A 20,511-nucleotide genomic window follows, 5' to 3' on the forward strand; every position below is an offset into this window, starting at 1 on the left:
TCAGTAAATGGCGATCAAGCAGAACAGAATGAGTGATGTTTACTAACAGACTGCATACAGACCTTTCTTCTACAACAGTACTCTATACTTCAGGGCAATAGTTTACTTTGTTCTTAGAGGATGGGGGCTGTATTTGTGATGATCCATCATAAAATTACAGATCTCGTGTGTACTGTTATATTTAGTCTGCTGTTATTTCATAGTAATGGGAAGTGGGGGGGTGGGTGTGTGTGTGTGTGTAGGAGACTGCATACAATCCATTTTTTTTATGCTTACACATACACGTACACACGTGTTCACGGGCCAACACACACACATACACGCACACACATACGCGCGCGCGCGCGCATACACACACACACACATATATATATACTGAACAAAATAAGAAACTTCCGCTAACTTTGCTTGAACATAACGTGATGAAAACAAACCGGGGGAATAATTGTTATATATGCGTTTAAAGAGTGTTCCATGATGCATCGTTTGGTGCAAAAATCATGGCCATAGGTTAAAAGAAACTGGGAGAAATTTTGACCAAGTGTCGTAGGGGTTAAAAATAAAAAAACCACTTAATAACTGGTATGACCATCTCTTGAATTGACCACTGCAGTGCATCGCAGGCGCATAGAATTGACTAAAGTGTTGATTTCTGCCTGTGGAATATTGTTCCATTCCTGAATGAGCGCTTGACGAAGTTCGTTGACGTTAGCGGGTGGGTTGGGACGATGCCTCAATCGTCTGTCCAGACTATCCCAGGCATGCTCGATGGGGTTGAGATCAGGACATTTAGTGGGCCAGTCATCAATGAAATCAATGTTATTTGTCCTAAGAAAATTTACAGTGTCTCTAGCTGTATGAGAGGTGGCATTATCATGCTGAAAAATCGAGATGTTGGCGTTGTTATGGAACAGAGGAATGACGTGATGAGCGAGAATTTCATCGCAGTAACGTTGAGCATTTAAATTGCCATCAATGACGACTAGTGGTGAACGATAACCATGAGCAATGGCTGCCCAGACCATGACAGAACCCCCACCCCCGAAACGATCTCGTTCAAGAACACAACAGTCAGCATAGCGTTCATTTCTCCAACGGTAGACGCGCACCCTGCCATCACCACGTTGTAAAGAAAATCGGGATTCATCCGAAAAAAGAATGGTATTCCAGCGTCGCCGTATCCAACGAGTGTGTACACGTGCCCAATTAAGACGATTTAGACGATGACGTTGCGTTAAAACGCATCCGACGTAAGGACGTCGTGCATGTAAACCGTTCTCCCGCAGACGATTACGAATAGTTTGCCCACTGATTCGGTTATTGTGAAGCCCAGGTGTGTTAGCAACAGTAGCAGTGGCAGTTTGGAATCGATTGCGCAAATGCGTGTTCATGATATAGCGGTCTTGACCACGTGTTGTAACACGCGGACGTCCACGAGGTGGCAAGTCGTTGGTGCTTCCTGTCGTTCGAAATCTTACGCGAAGATTTCGTATCGCTCGAGTAGAACTCCCAACATGCCTTGCAACGTCTTCTGTCGACATGCCAGCATCAAGCATGCCAATCGCCCGTTCGCGTAAATTATTGGGTATTCTTGGCATACTAAAAATGCTACAATGTAAAAAACGTTAATTTTTTTACAAATTTTGAAGCGTTTTCGTTCGCTTGACAACAATGTCAGTAAGACAAGTAAAACAAATTGACAGAATACTACACGGGACATGTCGAACCATGCATGCATGTGCAAATTGAATTTCACGTTGTCGACGATTAACAGTGCAAAAATAATCGATAAAATTCATGAATCCTGATAATACAGCTCAAGGCTAATACTACCTATATAATTTCATTACACAATGAATTCTTTAACACAACAAATACTATATGTACAAATCGGAAGTTTCTTTTTTTGTTCAGTATATATATATATATATATATATATATATATATATATATATATATATATATACTGTGTCTGTGTAGGCCTCTCTCTCTCTCTCTCTCTCTCTCTCTCTCTCTCTCTCTCTCTCTCTCTCTCTCTCTCTCTCTCTCTCTCTCTCTCTCTCTCTCTCTCTCTCTCTCTCTCTCTCTCTCACGCACACACACACACACGCAAGCTCGCACACAAATATTGTGTTGGTTAAACGTTACGAATTGGAATTCCTTGATTACCATTAACAACAGAACGAAAACAAATCAGCGTAGCTGGGACCGACTGTCACGTCCCCGGAGTTGATAATGTATTTACACTACTGCTACACAGTCATCAGTCACTACTGCTACACAGTCATCACTATTCGTTGGTTGACCCTCTGAGAAATGGCAGTCTGTGTGGAACCGACCTCGGTGGTGTCGTGATTAAACCATCGGACATAAGGCTGGTAGGTACAGAGTTCGCAGCGCTGTACCGCCTCCCACCCAGAGCGAGTTTTAACGACTCAGTGGGTAGGTGTAAGACGTCTACACCCTCTTCTTTCTCACTAACCACTAGCAACTAACCCACTGTCCTGGACAGACAGCCCAGATAGCTGATACCCAGGACAGCGTGCTTGAACCTTAATGGGATATAAGCACGAAAATAAGTTAAAATTAATAAAGTTGGTGGTCACTTCTATCATGTTTTTTTCAGACTACACCAGGACAGCCATTGCATTCACAATCATCGCCATCATCGTCATAAGTCTGGGTCATTGCTTCGCCTTCTACACGTTACGTCGTCCGAGGTACATCATCAAGAGACTGACGGCGTTACTTCATCTTATGGCAGGTCAGTGGGGCCAACTACTCCCTCTAATTAATAATACCTGTAACTGGAAACACTAATCAGTACATTCAGGCCTCCAGACGACACCATATGAGGAATTACTTTAAAATTAATATTTACAATGACAAATAGAAAATCAGTAGTTAAAAGCATTCTTTAAGGAGAGATATATATATATAGTTTATAAACGTGCATTTCTAGTTTCTTATAACTGCTGTTTTATTGCGAGTTAAAATACAAATACGTGCATAGTTTATTCCATGATGTATATGGTCGGATAGCCGACATAAGATTTATTGAACGTGGTTCAGTATTGAGGTTGGCCGACTTGCGATTTACTCCCTGTAGTTCAGTATTGAGGTTGGCCGACTTGCGATTTACTCCCTGTAGTTCAGTATTGAGGTTGGCCGACTTGCGGTTTACTCCATGTAGTTCAGTATTGAGGTTGGCCGACTTGCGATTTACTCCCTGTAGTTCAGTATTGAGGTTGGCCGACTTGCGATTTACTCCCTGTAGGTTCAGTATTGAGGTTGGCCGACTTGCGGTTTACTCCATGTAGTTCAGTATTGAGGTTGGCCGACTTGCGATTTACTCCCTGTAGTTCAGTATTGAGGTTGGCCGACTTGCGATTTACTCCATGTAGTTCAGTATGGAGGTTGGCCGACTTGCGATTTACTCCATGTAGTTCAGTATGGAGGTTGGCCGACTTGCGGTTTACTCCATGTAGTTCTGTATGGAGGTTGGCCGACTTGCGGTTTACTCCATGTAGTTCAGTATGGAGGTTGGCCGACTTGCGGTTTACTCCATGTAGTTCTGTATGGAGGTTGGCCGACTTGCGGTTTACTCCATGTAGTTCTGTATGGAGGTTGGCCGACTTGCGGTTTACTCCATGTAGTTCAGTATGGAGGTTGGCCGACTTGCGGTTTACTCCATGTAGTTCTGTATGGAGGTTGGCCGACTTGCGATTTACTCCATGTAGTTCAGTATGGAGGTTGGCCGACTTGCGGTTTACTCCATGTAGTTCTGTATGGAGGTTGGCCGACTTGCGGTTTACTCCATGTAGTTCTGTATGGAGGTTGGCCGACTTGCGGTTTACTCCATGTAGTTCTGTATGGAGGTTGGCCGACTTGCGGTTTACTCCATGTAGTTCTGTATGGAGGTTGGCCGACTTGCGGTTTACTCCATGTAGTTCTGTATGAAGGTTGGCTAACATCCAGTGTTTGGGGTTTTTATTCTACACAATGCTGGTATCTGGTTTTAATCGACGTGTTCAGTATCTTCCACGTAATTCAGAATGGCAGATAGCTAGCATGTGATAATCATAATGTATCGTCGTGCTTACATAAATGTGCAAGCACGTGATGTAGGTTCACAACTCTGTCTCTCTTTGTAATCGAGTAGGGTGTGCGAGAGAGAGGAAAGCGACTGCCTCCACTTACTTCTACCGATGAGCGATCTTGTAGACGACATGCGAGGACATACCACAGCCTTTGATACATTAGTATTGGAGGTCTGGTCGATATGTGTAAGTCCATTGAGACTAGCAGTATAGTCACTCTGGTTTCGAGTTCACACGGGAACACGAACCCAGTACCTACGGATATCGCTGCGTCATAGAGCCGGTTAGATGCTTCTATTGCAGCCATGGTGTGAGCATCTGAGTGACATACATTAACCTGGTGTGAGCATCTGAGTGACATATATTAGCCTGGTGTGAGCATCTGAGTGACGTATATTAACCTGGTGTGAGCATATGTGTGACATATTAGCCTGGTGTGGGCATATTTGTGACATATATTAGCCTGGTGTGAGCATCTGAATGACGTATATTAACCTGGTGTGAGCATCTGAGTGACGTATATTAACTGGTGTGAGCATATGTGTGACATATATTAGCCTGGTGTGAGCATCTGAGTGACGTATATTAACCTGCTGTGAGAATCTGAGTGACATATATTAGCCTGGTGTGATCATCTGAGTGACGTTATATTAACTGGTGTGAGCATATGTGTGACATATATTATCCTGGTGTGAGCATATGTGTGACTTATATTAACCTGGGGTGATCATCTGAATGTCATACATTAACCTGGTGTGATCATCTGAGTGACATACATTAACCTGGTGTGAGCATCTGAATGACATACATTAACCTGGTGTGAGCATCTGAATTTCATACATTAACCTGGTGTGATTATCTGAATGACATACATTAACCTGGTGTGAGCATCTGAATGACATACATTAACCTCGTGTGATTATCTGAATGACATACATTAACCTCGTGTGATCATCTGAATGACATACATTAACCTCGTGTGATCATCTGAATGACATACATTAACCTCGTGTGATCATCTCAGTGACTAGGGCCTCTACGAGTTCAACATCTTGGACTCGGGTACTTGAGTGTCAAACTCGACCCGGACCCGAGTACCTGATACTTACACTAGATTATAATGAGACTAGTAAGGAATAAAGTGAATTAGCATTATGCATCTTAATTCCAGCGCTGAAGATGGATGCCAAATCATGCCATTGTACGGCATTCCACACATTCGACTTTTGTTTTCCCTCCATGCACCAAGCATATGGCAAAATGACGTAAAAAAATAATAAAATAAATGAGAGTGCTCTTCCTTGCACGGGTACTCGAGTCTTGTGAACGGACAGTCTTACTAGACTCAGCACATACCTGTGGAGACCCTATGAGTGGCATATATTAACCGACAGTCTTCTCTCTCAGATCCGTCAACTACCCGCAGACTGTAGTTCATTTATATCTACAGAAGGATGTGTTTGTCTTGGCGGAGTTTGTAGATCACCGATCATCGTTGTCGTTCTAGGCAGTTTGCCTGCCCGTGTAATCGAACACTGAATCGATGAAAAACAAAGAGTTGTTACATTTCGCTGGGTTTGAACACATCTGTAACTGGAGAGACGGAAACTGGATCTGATTAACACAATATGACCATTCCCAGTATGAAATTCTATCACTTGGAATGAGCAGTCAGCCGACCGGAGACAAACAGAAACACAACACGCGAATAATACAGAACATGTTTACTGTGTAGTCATGCAAAGATAGAACAAAATTATGTCTGAATATTTAATGCAGTAATTTTATTAAAGGTGTGATGGTCATGATAACTAAAATATCTGCTGAAAATGTCACAAACTCTAGAAATTGTCACAAATAAAATATATTCTTGGTTTAAAAAGGTATATTTTGTGCCAGCAAGTCCGACTGTGTATATGTTGGATCCATAGAGTTGCAACCCAATTTTAAACGTCTCTATTAGCATTTATGATTTAAAACAGAACAAAAAGGTGCAAGGTTCGTACGGGTCATGGAAATCCTGGAAAGTCGTGGAATTTACTAATGTCATATTCTAATCCTAGAGGGTCACGGAACTTTGAGTTGGGTTGTAGAAAGCTATAAAAAAAAAAAAAAATGGTTGACAATTAACAATCCACATAAAACGACGCCCTGTACTTATATAACTTTAAAACTCTTAGACTCGGGGCTTAATGCGGTCTGGCGTCTCAATCCACATAAAACGACGCCCTGTACTTATAGAACTTTAAAACTCTTAGACTCGGGGCTACGGTGTCGCGTCTCAATCCACATAAAACGACGCCCTGTACTTATATAACTTTAAAACTCTTAGACTCTGGGCTTAATACGGTCTGGCGTCTCAATCCACATAAAATGACGCCCTGTACTTATATAACTTTAAAACTCTTAGACTCTGGGCTTAATACGGTCTGGCGTCTCAATCCACATAAAACGACGCCCTGTACTTATATAACTTTAAAACTCTTAGACTCTGGGCTTAATACGGTCTGGCGTCTCAATCCACATAAAACGACGCCCTGTACTTCTAGAACTTTAAAACTCTTAGACTCAGGGCTACGGTGTCGCGTCTCAATCCACATAAAACGACGCCCTGTACTTATATAACTTTAAAACTCTTAGACTCTGGGCTTAATACGGTCTGGCGTCTCAATCCACATAAAACGACGCCCTGTACTTATAAAACTTTAAAACTCTTAGACTCGGGGCGTAATACGGTCTGGCGTCTCAATCCACATAAAACGACGCCCTGTACTTATATAACTTTAAAACTCTTAGACTCGGGGCTTAATACGGTCTGGCGTCTCAATCCACATAAAACGACGCCCTGTACTTATATAACTTTAAAACTCTTAGACTCTGGGCTTAATGCTGTCTGGCGTCTCAATCCACATAAAACGACGCCCTGTACTTATATAACTTTAAAACTCATAGACTCAGGGCTTAATGCGGTCTGACGTCTCAATCCACATAAAACGACGCCCTGTACTTATATAACTTTAAAACTCTTAGACTCTGGGCTTAATACGGTCTGGCGTCTCAATCCACATAAAACGACGCCCTGTACTTATATAACTTTAAAACTCTTAGACTCGGGGCTTAATACGGTCTGGCGTCTCAATCCACATAAAACGACGCCCTGTACTTCTAGAACTTTAAAACTCTTAGACTCAGGGCTACGGTGTCGCGTCTCAATCCACATAAAACGACGCCCTGTACTTATATAACTTTAAAACTCTTAGACTCTGGGCTTAATACGGTCTGGCGTCTCAATCCACATAAAACGACGCCCTGTACTTATATAACTTTAAAACTCTTAGACTCGGGGCTTAATACGGTCTGGCGTCTCAATCCACATAAAACGACGCCCTGTACTTATATAACTTTAAAACTCTTAGACTCTGGGCTTAATGCGGTCTGGCGTCTCAATGCACATAAAACGACGCCCTGTACTTATATAACTTTAAAACTCATAGACTCGGGGCTTAATGCGGTCTGGCGTCTCAATCCACATAAAACGACGCCCTGTACTTATAGAACTTTAAAACTCTTAGACTCTGGGCTTAATACGGTCTGGCGTCTCAATCCACATAAAACGACGCCCTGTACTTATATAACTTTAAAACTCTTAGACTCGGGGCTTAATACGGTTTGGCGTCTCAATCCACATAAAACGATGCCCTGTACTTCTAGAACTTTAAAACTCTTAGACTCAGGACTACGGTGTCGCGTCTCAATCCACATAAAACGACGCCCTGTACTTATATAACTTTAAAACTCTTATAGACTCTGGGCTTAATACGGTCTGGCGTCTCAATCCACATAAAACGACGCCCTGTACTTATATAACTTTAAAACTCTTAGACTCGGGGCTTAATACGGTCTGGCGTCTCAATCCACATAAAACGACGCCCTGTACTTCTAGAACTTTAAAACTCTTAGACTCAGGGCTACGGTGTCGCGTCTCAATCCACATAAAACGACGCCCTGTACTTATATAACTTTAAAAACTCTTAGACTCTGGGCTTAATACGGTCTGGCGTCTCAATCCACATAAAACGACGCCCTGTACTTATATAACTTTAAAACTCTTAGACTCGGGGCTTAATACGGTCTGGCGTCTCAATCCACATAAAACGACGCCCTGTACTTATATAACTTTAAAATCTTAGACTCTGGGCTTAATGCGGTCTGGCGTCTCAATGCACATAAAACGACGCCCTGTACTTATATAACTTTAAAACTCATAGACTCGGGGCTTAATGCGGTCTGGCGTCTCAATCCACATAAAACGACGCCCTGTACTTATAGAACTTTAAAACTCTTAGACTCTGGGCTTAATACGGTCTGGCGTCTCAATCCACATAAAACGACGCCCTGTACTTATATAACTTTAAAACTCTTAGACTCGGGGCTTAATACGGTCTGGCGTCTCAATCCACATAAAACGATGCCCTGTACTTCTAGAACTTTAAAACTCTTAGACTCAGGGCTACGGTGTCGCGTCTCAATCCACATAAAACGACGCCCTGTACTTATATAACTTTAAAACTCTTAGACTCTGGGCTTAATACGGTCTGGCGTCTCAATCCACATAAAACGACGCCCTGTACTTATATAACTTTAAAACTCTTAGACTCGGGGCTTAATACGGTCTGGCGTCTCAATCCACATAAAACGACGCCCTGTACTTCTAGAACTTTAAAACTCTTAGACTCAGGGCTACGGTGTCGCGTCTCAATCCACATAAAACGACGCCCTGTACTTATAGAACTTTAAAACTCTTGGACTCAGGGCTTAATACGGTCTGGCGTCTCAATCGTGATGGCAATGCCATACAAATTGTATGCATGTAAGGACCGGAAACTTCGATGCAATCTTGAGTTTGGAGTTTTCTTTGCCATGGGGCCTGGTATAGATTTGAAACCCACTAATGATGTGATGTTTTCTTTGCCAGGTGGCTGTATCCTCGTGCTGAATGAAGTCTTCTCGAAGAGCACACAGCACGAGAAGCGGCCCACGGATCTGCAGTTGGCGGGAGAGTCGCAGACGTCATACGGGTACTCGTTTGTTTTCTCCTGGATGGTCTTCGTTGTCTTCATCATCGTGGGACTGATATTCTTGTTTACGTCGCACAAGCGGAAAGCGGAAATGGCGGACGTTGATGATGTTCTGGCTCAAGAGGACGAACCGATGCAGTTGGGTCGTGTGTAGCAGCACGTGCAGCGTGGCCGAGTCTACAGGAGCTTTCAAAGACCCAAAGGATGGTGTGGTGCACGTGTCACTGCCTGAGCGTTTTACAACCTTAACACCGCACATTGGATACTGTCTATGGATCGCGATCGCGATCGATTTATATATAGGCAGGTCAAACAGCAGCAGTGAAGGGTGTCCAAGTTACCAGGAGATTTGAAGACATTAAACCTAGATCGTATGGGTAATGGTATACGAAAAGTACCATAAAACCAAATCAGGTTCTAAAATGAACCGTTTGGCTCTGCGTGTTATATTAAACATCCCAAAATGTTTACATAGTGTGTCAAATTATTTTATTTTATTTTTTCTCCACATTATTCCTTGCTGGAGGCAAATAATTCGCCACTGAGTTTCCCAGACCTACGTCAGCAAACATTATGTTGTCAGGTTCCTTTTCAATACATTATTGTTTGTGTTTCGTTTCAAAGGTAAATTTTGGTTTCCAGGCTGCATCAGTTTGGAATAATACTAGTATTTATTTTCTTTATATATGTGCAAATCAATCTTTCCACACATTTGTTGTCTATATTTCAGTATCACTTGAACGAACATTGTTTTAATTGTGTAAACTTTAATTAGTTGATGATAGACAGCTTAACAAAACAGAGCGAATGTAATATCACATACATAGGTACCCATAACCAAGGTGTAATTGTCTATCGATGCCAATGGTTTGTTTTGTTGAGCAGTCTTAAGCCAGTTGCGTGTTTAATAGTCCGAATTCTTCATTAAACCGGTACTGTTGTCAAATGGGCTTCGAGAAAACAATGAGAAACCAAATGAGCCAGATAGTTGTCCATGTTTCATTGGTTATTGGGCCAGGTCCATGAGACAATATTAAGAATGTGGTGCTTTTGAATCGTTGACCGACACAATATAAACATACACATACATTGATCACATACACATGCATGCACGCTGTCCTGGACATAGGTTTCAGCTCAACTGGGCTGTCTGTACAAGAGTGAGATTAATACGTATTGGAGAGACGTCGATGTGTGACCAGACCCCTTCCACCGACCTGATACTCCCGTCCAGTAGGTACTTTCTACTTCCAGTCTCGGAGGTTTGCGAAACGTTTTTAAAAACATTCTCTTTCGCGTCATTGTTTCGTTTCATTGTCTCAGAATGAAAATCGATCGTCAGGCTTTGCTGTACGTAAACACAAAATAGTAAAGAATGGTAAATCAATTTGCGAGAACATAATGTTTCTTTGCATTCCTGTAGGGTTATACATAGAGTAACGTTGTCGGATGTATCTATATGGATGTACTTGTTCACGTGTACTTTGAATACTTTCAGTAGAACGGCTTTGCTTTAGATTGATACATAATATTCAAACCTACTTGACAAAATGGTCGGTTAGTTCATTATTAATCAATATATTATGTACTGGTCATAATACCCTATTAACGTGTGTTTAAAGAACAGTACTATTAGGCTCACGTTCAATGCAATAGCAATGTTCGTATTAATACAGATGTCTCCGATTTCTAAACAGAACCAAAACCATTTTGAAACGGGTTGTTTCTTGGTTGACTGTTATTTAATATTGTTATCACACATATATATAATATAATCTGGTGCTAGACTTGTACGTAGACATCGAATGTTTAGATGTTTAGAGACAGATACCAGGTCTGATGTGAAGATACAGTTGTGAACGTTCACTACTGTCAGAAAGTTCTGTCAGTTGTGGACTTTCATTGCGTGTATTCCGGGTATATAATCCAGCAGCTCGAAGGTCGTTGTTATTAAGAGAAGGGATTGTTTCGTTATGGATGACTAGGGGATAAGACATGCTCCATGGGGCGATTTTCTATAACATGGTTTAAATCAAGATGAATTAATATCGCAATCATTTATATTAAAACTATCATACGGCATGGCGAGATCTTGAGCCATTTAAAGGTCGGGTTCCAAGTTATGAATAGTAAGTGAATTTCTAAAGTCGGGATAATGGTCAATACATTTCACAAAAAGGCATAGCATTGTTTCGACATCATTGTTTTCTTGTTTACTTACTAATCACTTAATGCAGAAATTACTACATACATTGAGATTATTAACAAGTCCAATACTGGCACTCATCTACAGCCACGCTATTCGCGTACCGATGTTAGTACAGAAGTCCCAAGACAAAGCACAGTGGTTATGTAGTACGGGGACCGCTCTATTGTCAGAAGGTTCAATGGTCCGAAGGTTCAATAGTCCGGGGTTAGGTCTATAAACCTTCGAACTACTGAACCTAGGGTTAGGGTTAGTGTTGAACCTTCGGACCACTGAACCTTCGGACTATAGAGCTGTAACCATGTAGTACAAACAATGCGCATTGTGTAGCGCGTGCATATCATCTTCTGTTTGCGTATTAGTAACACAAAATATTGAGAGGACATAAATGATTGGCTTTCGGTTGACAAGCTAAATCTGTTATCGCTCAAATTCCAACAGCAAATGTTGCACGCAGCTAAAACTAATATTTGTTTTCTATGCAAATTTGAGGTTTTTAATATGTTGAATTATACATGTACTAACTGTGTTTCCAACTAGTTCCATATTCATGTTTTATTGCCTGTAACTTGATACTTTTTGGGGTGCAACGTTTGGTTTTTGTTCTGTACATATTTTATTTTAATGATGTTTGCTTGTTTGTTCTCTACATTAAGAACATGTACATATTAAAATGTTGAACCTCTTTGAAAATAGTGCACGCTCTGTTTATTGTGTTGTAGATTTTAGAAACAATACTTGACTTGTAATGCTATCATTTATTCTGTATTCCATGTTTGAACATTGAAATACAAAGTAATGGTTGATATTGGTATGGGAAGATCTGTTTCAAGGAGACAAGGTGGTATGGTCCCTGGAAGGTTGGGGTGTGTGTGTGTGTGGGGGGGGGGGGGGTTATATCTTAGATGCAGCTCTTTTATCGGCTCCATGGTCACATTTAAATTCAGGTGGCGTCATGGCGGTGAATGGCTCTGGCCTCCTCCCAGAGGCTTTCGCGGTTTTCAACAAGCCATTGTTAGCTGAAACTGTAAACACATTTAGGGCCGAATTTACGAAGCCTGTTTTTCTTAAACGCAGGTGTTCAAGCATTGTAAATGTAGGTAGTTACAAACGCAGGTGTTCAAGCATTGTAAATGTAGGTAGTTACACATAAACAGGCTTTATAAATTCGGCCGATATTGTTTTATTATGAATTTCCGTGTACTGTTCGATGTTTAAGTTCTTCAAACGCCAGTTGTGTGTCTTACATTCTGGTTGAGAACGTGTTGAGAAATGACATAACATTGGCGTGTTACCAGTGTGCAAAACGCTTTCCACGGTGTTGCTCTCCACACTTCACTGAACGCGGGTCAGTTCTACATATTATTGATTTTACTCATTGTATTTTTGATATTTGTCTCAATATTTTTACGTGAAGTATAATCGATAAGTAATATATGTATGTATGTATATCTATGTAAATACGTAATTTTGTTACTGGAATAGCCAGGCCAATGTGTAATGTATTTCGGTCGAGGAAAGGAAGATTGTTAAACAAACTAGGGAGACAAGTATATGTGTTCTAAGGAAAGGAAAATATTACACTAGTTAGTCGTCTAATATAATGTTAACTGGTAATCAACTTCGGTTTAGCCTCAAAAGAATGACAGTTAGGGACGAAATCGTGAATTTTGTGATAGCTAGGAACGGAGAATAACCCAATGGCTCCACCGTAAAGGAATGACCTTAGGGTTTATTTTACGCTTCGCGTGGCAGGGGAGAATCCAAGATTTGTTTTGTGGGGGGTTGGGGGGGGGGGGGGGGGGCGCTGCAGTTCAGAAAACGGCATTCTCTGTGATATCAGTTTTGTTAACTTATTGAAACTATGGATGGGAAGTGTTAGTGGAGGTCTTTAAACCCCCAAAACATTTTGAGTCGGGAGAGGTGGCCACTGCTTTCCTAAATATAAACAAATAAATAATGCTGTTCATTTAAACGAATAAAATATAATGTGATATATTGCTCCGCTTAAAACTCGCCACAGTGCTTGTCTTTCTTTCTACCTTGGATTTTGTTTCGACTTTTTAATTTGAAAATCGATGATATAGATGTACATAATGTACTTACTATCCTACTGTATATCCATGCGAGAGTTGGCGTTCTACCATTGAAGACACTGCCCCGAGCTTGGAGCCACTGTTTCTCACTAATAGAGATTTAAAAACCAAAATTACATATTAAATTCATTTTGTTTAGAACGTCAGACTTTGTGTATACACAATGTGTTTCTGGCCATCCTGATGTTTGTAGTAGCCCAAGCTGGATTTTACCTCTCATTAATTTTATATGCACCAAAATATATACATATTAGGTTGTCAAATGAAGTTTGAGCTTCTACCAACATTACGACGACTGAACACATTATCTAATTTTAGTCGTTAAAAATGTAGAAAAATCCAGTCACTTTTAAGTATTTATTTTGAAGACAAAATAATCAATTTACCAACTGTTTATTTACCCAAATGCAAGGGCGAATTTAGGAAATATTTTCAAGGGGGAACCAAAGTCAAAATGCCACATATACTGAAAAGAACACCCTATCATACGCAGTCTGTCTACCATCCGTTAAATGTAATTTACTGAAAAATGATGTTTAAAGGTTATATTTGTGTACGAAATGATGGTCCTAATAATTCGTACCAGCCTGAGCCTAAACTTTTTCTTTCTTCTTTCTTTTTTATAACTTGTGTTTGGATTGGTGTAAAAACAAAAGGAAAAGTGTTTTGGAAGTAACACAAATGTTCCATTTTTATCTTTATTTTTTAACGTGAATCCAAGCTCAAATTAGTGACCAAACCCACATCTAATGGCGGGTAATACATGGTTTAGAAGGTCCTATTGTATTTAATGACACATTAATGAGGTAAAAATGTGCACGTCAAGGTTAATTTGGTAAATGCCCTAGATGTGGTACATGTTGAACACACACATACGTGCGCGCGCCTCATCTGAAAATGGCCACTTGCAACATTAAAATTGTATACAAATTGTTAAAATAAAAAGGTACTTGGGACGTGGAGAGGCTCCCTCTCCCTTTTGATCCTCCCTTGCAGTCCACAGAAAACGTATTCTTTAAATCTTAATATATATTTAAAAGTTGTGAGATTTGGGTGGGTTATTTATTGTTGTCTGGGGGTTGGAGGGGTAATTTTGGCATTATTATATTATATTTTTGGGTATAAATTATTGTCTTTTGTCTGATTCATCAAAACCGACAAATTTGTTGTAGGATAAAATACACCTTTATTCCACAGGACCGGCCTCGGTGGCGTCGTGGCAGGACATCGGTCTACAGGCTGGTAGGTACTGGGTTCGGATCCCAGTCGAGGCATGGGATTTTTAATCCAGATACCGACTCCAAACCCTGAGTCAGTGCTCCGCAAGGCTTAATGGGTAGGTGTAAACCACTTGCACCGACCAGTGATCCATAACTGGTTCAACAAAGGCCATGGTTTGTGCTATCCTGCCTGTGGGAAGCGCAAATAAAAGATCCCTTGCTGCCTGTCGTAAAAGAGTAGCCTATGTGGCGACAGCGGGTTTCCTCTAAAAACAGTGTCAGAATGACCATATGTTTGACGTCCAATAGCCGATGATAAAATAAAAAATCAATGTGCTCTAGTGGCGTCGTTAAATAAAACAAACTTTACTTTATTCCACAGTTTATTTCAGGCGATCTATTGATTTTTGTAATACGAGTTGTGACTATGGATTAACTAGATGACAATACTAAGACCATCAGACTAATCTTGTAAATCGTATCACGGACGTGTTTAGTTACTATTCGATAACAAGTACTGGAACATTCACACTGCTATGAATGTAATAAAACTCTGAAATGCGACAAAAACATTTGTCATTGTTATTTCTCTCTGTCAAATGTATTCTGAAAAGAACTCAACGATTTGGAAATCTGATCTATTTGTCATAGATAAAAAGATGTGTACAGCATAGGTTATAGACATATAAATTAATGTTTTTGTTTGTTTTTATGTGTTTTGCACATTGATTTTTATTTGTTAATTACATTGGTTACTAATACATTTGGATTCATTAAAAATAATCAGCATTTTCACAAGTACAAAACATACAATATTTCTTTTCCTTTAAAAGTGTACGATTCAGTTAGCTCCCCCCCCCCCCCCCCCCACGCCCCACTTGGGTTCGGTTTGTACCTCGTGACATGTAGATAACTGCGATAGCCCACTTAACTAGATTAGTGTTTTTCTTCGAAATTTGCTCTACTCTGCGTCATTTACATTGTTATTATTATTTCTATCTTCTTTTACGATGTGTAATTCAATCTTGCATGGGGGTTTTTAATGATGTTTTTATGACTGTGTAATTACCTTTTTTGTTTTGTGTTTAATTCAACCACGCATATTTTATCTGTTATTTTACGTGTAATTCAACCTTATATCTATTAAATTGAACCTTAAATACGTTTTACGTGTTAGGACGTGTAGTTCAACCTTGTAGGTTTCCTATATTGCTTCAAGCGTTAAGCGCAACACAGCATTGTACATTTTCTATTTTACGACGTCTGATTCAATGTTGTATATTGTCTACGTCCATATGTGTATTATGCAACCTTGTATATTTTTATGTTGTTTGACTTTGAGCACCGTGCAACCTTTGTGACTATTTCTTCCAAGATCTCTATTTTAATACCTTTTGATATTTATTGTTCTGTCATTTTACACATCGAATAAACCCGTCAATCGATATTCACAATAGTCGTGTTTTTGTTTGAAGCGTTAATGTGTTGGGTTTATGTCGCGTATCGACAGAAATATTTTACAACCTCGAGTCTTTGAGTATTTTCTTACTACTCACCTTGGGTTTTGACTCTGCACATCAGTTCTGTTGGTAACAAGATAACGTTTCAATACATTTTATTAAAACTAATATATGGTAAGAGTATACACCCATCTGTAAAAGCCACATATATTGAAATGTGTTAACCACCACCCCCCCCCCCCCCCCTTACATAAAGAGTATATTAAAGGGAAAACGTTTATATATATTTTTGTATGTAAAGGGAGGGTGGGGGGTAACAGATTTAAAGTTTGTCCTTTATTTTGATTGAATCACCGTAGTGGACCCATTCTCTGATTAGATTTGTTTGTCCACTCAACCAGTGTGCCACGACTGGTAAACCAAAGGCCGTAGTATGAACCTTTCTGCTTCTGGGATAGTGCACATAAAAGATCCCTTGCTACTATTGAAAACGTTTATCAGGTTTCCTCTCTTAAGCTGTATCCTAACCGGATGCGAGCAATTATTTTAGAAATCATTTATTTCAAACGCCAAGTATCCTAACCGCTAGTGACAGATGTATATTTGGAATAAATTTATATAAATTATTTCTAAAATAATCGCTCTCATCGCTAGCGCCGCTCGTGTTCGGTTATGATACAACTTTAAGACTACATGTCATAATTGCCAATTGTTTGACATGCAATAGCTGATGATTAATAAATCAATATCTTCTAGTGTGGGCGGGATTTAGATCAGTGCTTGCATCGCAGGATCGAACTACCTCGATGGATCCACTCAACTTAATATAAAATAGTTGTCTTTGAAAACTATATACCGGCCTCGGTGACGTCGTGGTAGGCTATCGGTCTACAGGCTGGTAGGTACTGGGTTCGGATCCCAGTCGAGGCATGGGACTTTTAATCCAGATATCGACTCCAAACCCTGAGTGAGAGCTCCGCAAGGCTCAGTGGGTAGGTGTAAACCATTTGCACCGACCAGTGATCCATAACTGGTTCAACAAAGGCCATGGTTTGTGCTATACTGCCTGTGGGAAGCGCAAATAAAAGATCCCTTGCTGCTAATCGGAAAGAGTAGCCCATGTAGTGGCGACAGTGGGTTTCCTCTCGAAATCTGTGTGGTCCTTAACCATATGTCTGACGCCATATAACCGTAAATAAAATGTGTTGAGTGCGTTGTTAAATAAAACATTTCTTTCTGTCTTTCTTTGAAAACTATATGCAATGCCTACCTACCCTAAATAATTTTCTTAAAGAAAATCGTTGAGCCGATTTACCTCCCCTAATATTTCTGGCTTTTGTAATGGGAACCACACACATTGTTCTGTTTGGCCTTAGTAGTGGATGTGGTCTCAAATAGCATGCGGTTGTCTGTGAGACTGTTCTCTATACTAATGTTGTGTAACGTTTCCTTGCATGGTTCTGGCGTATGTAAATGAATGAACAACAGAAGTCACAGTGTGGATTGTAAGTTGTTATTTCTAACTCCAACATGTAACAATAAGTTATGATTATGAAATAAAACTTGGTTATAATAATGTCACTCGGATCTTCCAATCTTCTTGTGCTTTGCCAGAGAACCAAGGCGTGTGAAGAGAACCTGTTCTTCCCGAGACTCTCGTCGATAGGTAACGGACACTTATTTATCAGACACATACCAAACACGTATCCATGTAGTGATCTATAGTTAGCATGGTGTACCCGTTAAGACTGACAAGTTTGTTTTGTTTAACGACACCACTATAGCACATTGATTTATTAATCATTGGCTATTGGATGTCAAACATATAGCCATTTTGAAACAGTCATAGAGAGGAAACCCGTTACATTTTTTTCATTAATAGCAAGGGATCTTTTATATGCACCATCCCACAGACAGGATAGCACATACCACGGCCTTTGATATATAAGTCGTGGTGCACTGGCTGCAACGAGAAATTGCCCAATGGGCCCACCGACGGGAATCGATCCTAGACTGATTGCGCATCAGGCGTACGCTTTACCACTGTGCTACGTCCCGCCCCCCCCCCCCCCCCCCCCCCCCCCCCCCCCCCCCCCCCCCCCCCCCCCCCCCCCCCCCACCCCCCCCCCCACCCCCACCCCCTGCCGTTAAGACGGCTGCAATACCCGAGGAAACTAAAATGTATGACGTCTTTGACTGCTCGTAAATTATTATTATTGCAGGACACTAATTGGTCTGATTGGCAGATTGCCAACTAAGTACATACTATGTTAATAATAAGATGGTAGACGTCAGATTATCAATTAACTAATTCTTACTGTACGTGTAAAAAATAAGTATATAAACTGTATTGTTTCAAAGTATAAACTGTAGCACTGTGACAATGCTAAAGGTTCAGTGACCCGAACGTTCATTGGTTTGAAAGTTCAATAATTTGAAGGTTCGTTGGGTTGAAGGTGTTCGAGAAAGCAGACACTATGGTATAAATGCTGTCCTGGGTAAAGATAAATCATTGGCCCAGCCTCTCCTCCACAGCTACACAGGATGTGACATATTTTTGCCTTCTTTGGAAATGAAAACGACAGTCGGGAGTCGGGTTAAGACCAGTAACCTGAAACGTGTTGACAGAGCAAAGAAGGTGTAATAATTCCAAAAGGGAAAGATAGTGGAAACCATTCCATCCACCCAGGATGTCCTACTCATAACACGTTGCCTTTTGATCTGTAATCTATAGTATAATACGCAAGTCCTTTTTAACAATTTCTAATCTTTTTCATCGCTTGTCCTCTTTTGATCTGCAATACCATTCGCCTTCTTGGCACTTAACAAGGATCTTTCTGTGCTCAGGTTTAGTCGACTACCGTACACACATCATCAGATATTGATACTAATGGTTTCCTTCCCACCAAATTATTGCTCACCCTTGTACTAATCCTCTCCCCTAATCTCTCCCTGTATGCATCTCAGCTGTTCAAAAGTACATTTAGAATTGATGTAGCATTAACAATGAGTGAGAATCATGCATTTTAATGCAGGTACTTGCAAGTTATTAAGAAATCCCTACACCGAAGGTTGAAGGGCATTTGTAGATCCTCCCTGGCCAACATTTAAAAAAAAACACGTAGTGATTCGTTTGCAACCCTATACACCTGTTTGGTAGTAATGCTAATATAAATAAATGTTGTTATCTAGATTCTGGCATTTTTGTTTAATTCGGGCAAAAACCAGCCTACCTTCATCCCCCCCCCCCCCCCCCCCCGTACAAAAATGGAAGCCCTTACGCCTTTGCCCCTCCCCAACTTCAGCTGTAGTGTATTTTATAATGAAATCCACGGACTGCCCGTCTCCAAAAAATCTGGGACTGATAACTATCAATTTGACACCGTACGCATTAGCTCGAGTCACCTCCCGCTCTACCCCTTATTGGTAATTCTGACGCTTAGCCATCAGAGGAAACCTGCTACATTTTCCTAATGCAGCAAGGGATCTTTGATGTGCATTTTCCCACAGACAGGAAAGCACATGCCACAGCCTTTGGCTAGTTGTGGTGCACTGGTTGGAACGAGAAAAAACGCAATCAGTTGAATGGATCCACCGAGATGGTTCGATCCTGCGACGCAAGCATCTCAAGCGAACACTAAACCGACTGAGCTAAATGCCGCTCCCACATTCGGATCAAGAAAGAAATGTTTTATTTGACGACGCACTCAACACATTTTATTTACGGTTATATGGCGTCAGACATATGGTTAAGGACCACACAGATTTTGAGAGGAAACCCGCTGTCGCCACATAGGCTACTCTTTTACGACAGGCAGCAAGGGATCTTTTATTTGCGCTTCCCACAGGCAGGATAGCACAAACCATGGCCTTTGTTGAACCAGTTATGGATCACTGGTCGGTGCAAGTGGTTTACACCTACCCATTGAGCCTTGCGGAGCACTCACTCAGGGTTTGGAGTCGGTATTTGGATTAAAAATCCCATGCCTCGACTGGGATCCGAACCCAGTACCTACCAGCCTGTAGACCGATGGCCTGCCACGACGCCACCGAGGCCGGTTTACATTCGGATCAATGCTTTCGACTATAGTATGAATCAATCAATCAATGAATCAATGAATGAATCAATGTTTAGCACAAAATCAGTTACTTGTTCTTTATGCAGCGCGCTAGTCTTGCTCACACAGATCTTTTTCACTGTTTAGTTGGGGATCCTAACTGCTCGAAATGCGAGATTTTTACTTCAACAAGACACAACTGACCGAGACTATGATAAGCCACTAATATCCAAACTGTCTATTATGCAATCTGTTTCGTTTACACATAAAAATTAAAACAAATGACAATACCG

General features: G+C 40.8%; 1 protein-coding gene across 1 annotated transcript in view; it reads left to right on the forward strand.

The window, feature by feature from the left end:
- LOC121379038 (epithelial membrane protein 2-like) overlaps window positions 1-14,799 on the forward strand; it is a 60,169-nt gene extending 45,370 nt beyond the window's left edge. Inside the window, exons 3-4 of the mRNA XM_041507481.1 lie at window positions 2,627-2,764; window positions 9,076-14,799. Coding sequence (XP_041363415.1) covers window positions 2,627-2,764; window positions 9,076-9,332 — 395 coding nt within the window. The 3' untranslated portion in view covers window positions 9,333-14,799. The remainder of the gene's footprint in view (window positions 1-2,626; window positions 2,765-9,075) is intronic.
- The last annotated feature ends 5,712 nt before the right edge of the window (window positions 14,800-20,511 follow it).

The sequence above is a fragment of the Gigantopelta aegis genome, chromosome 8 (assembly GCF_016097555.1).
Source record: "Gigantopelta aegis isolate Gae_Host chromosome 8, Gae_host_genome, whole genome shotgun sequence".
Lineage (NCBI taxonomy): Eukaryota > Metazoa > Mollusca > Gastropoda > Neomphalida > Peltospiridae > Gigantopelta > Gigantopelta aegis.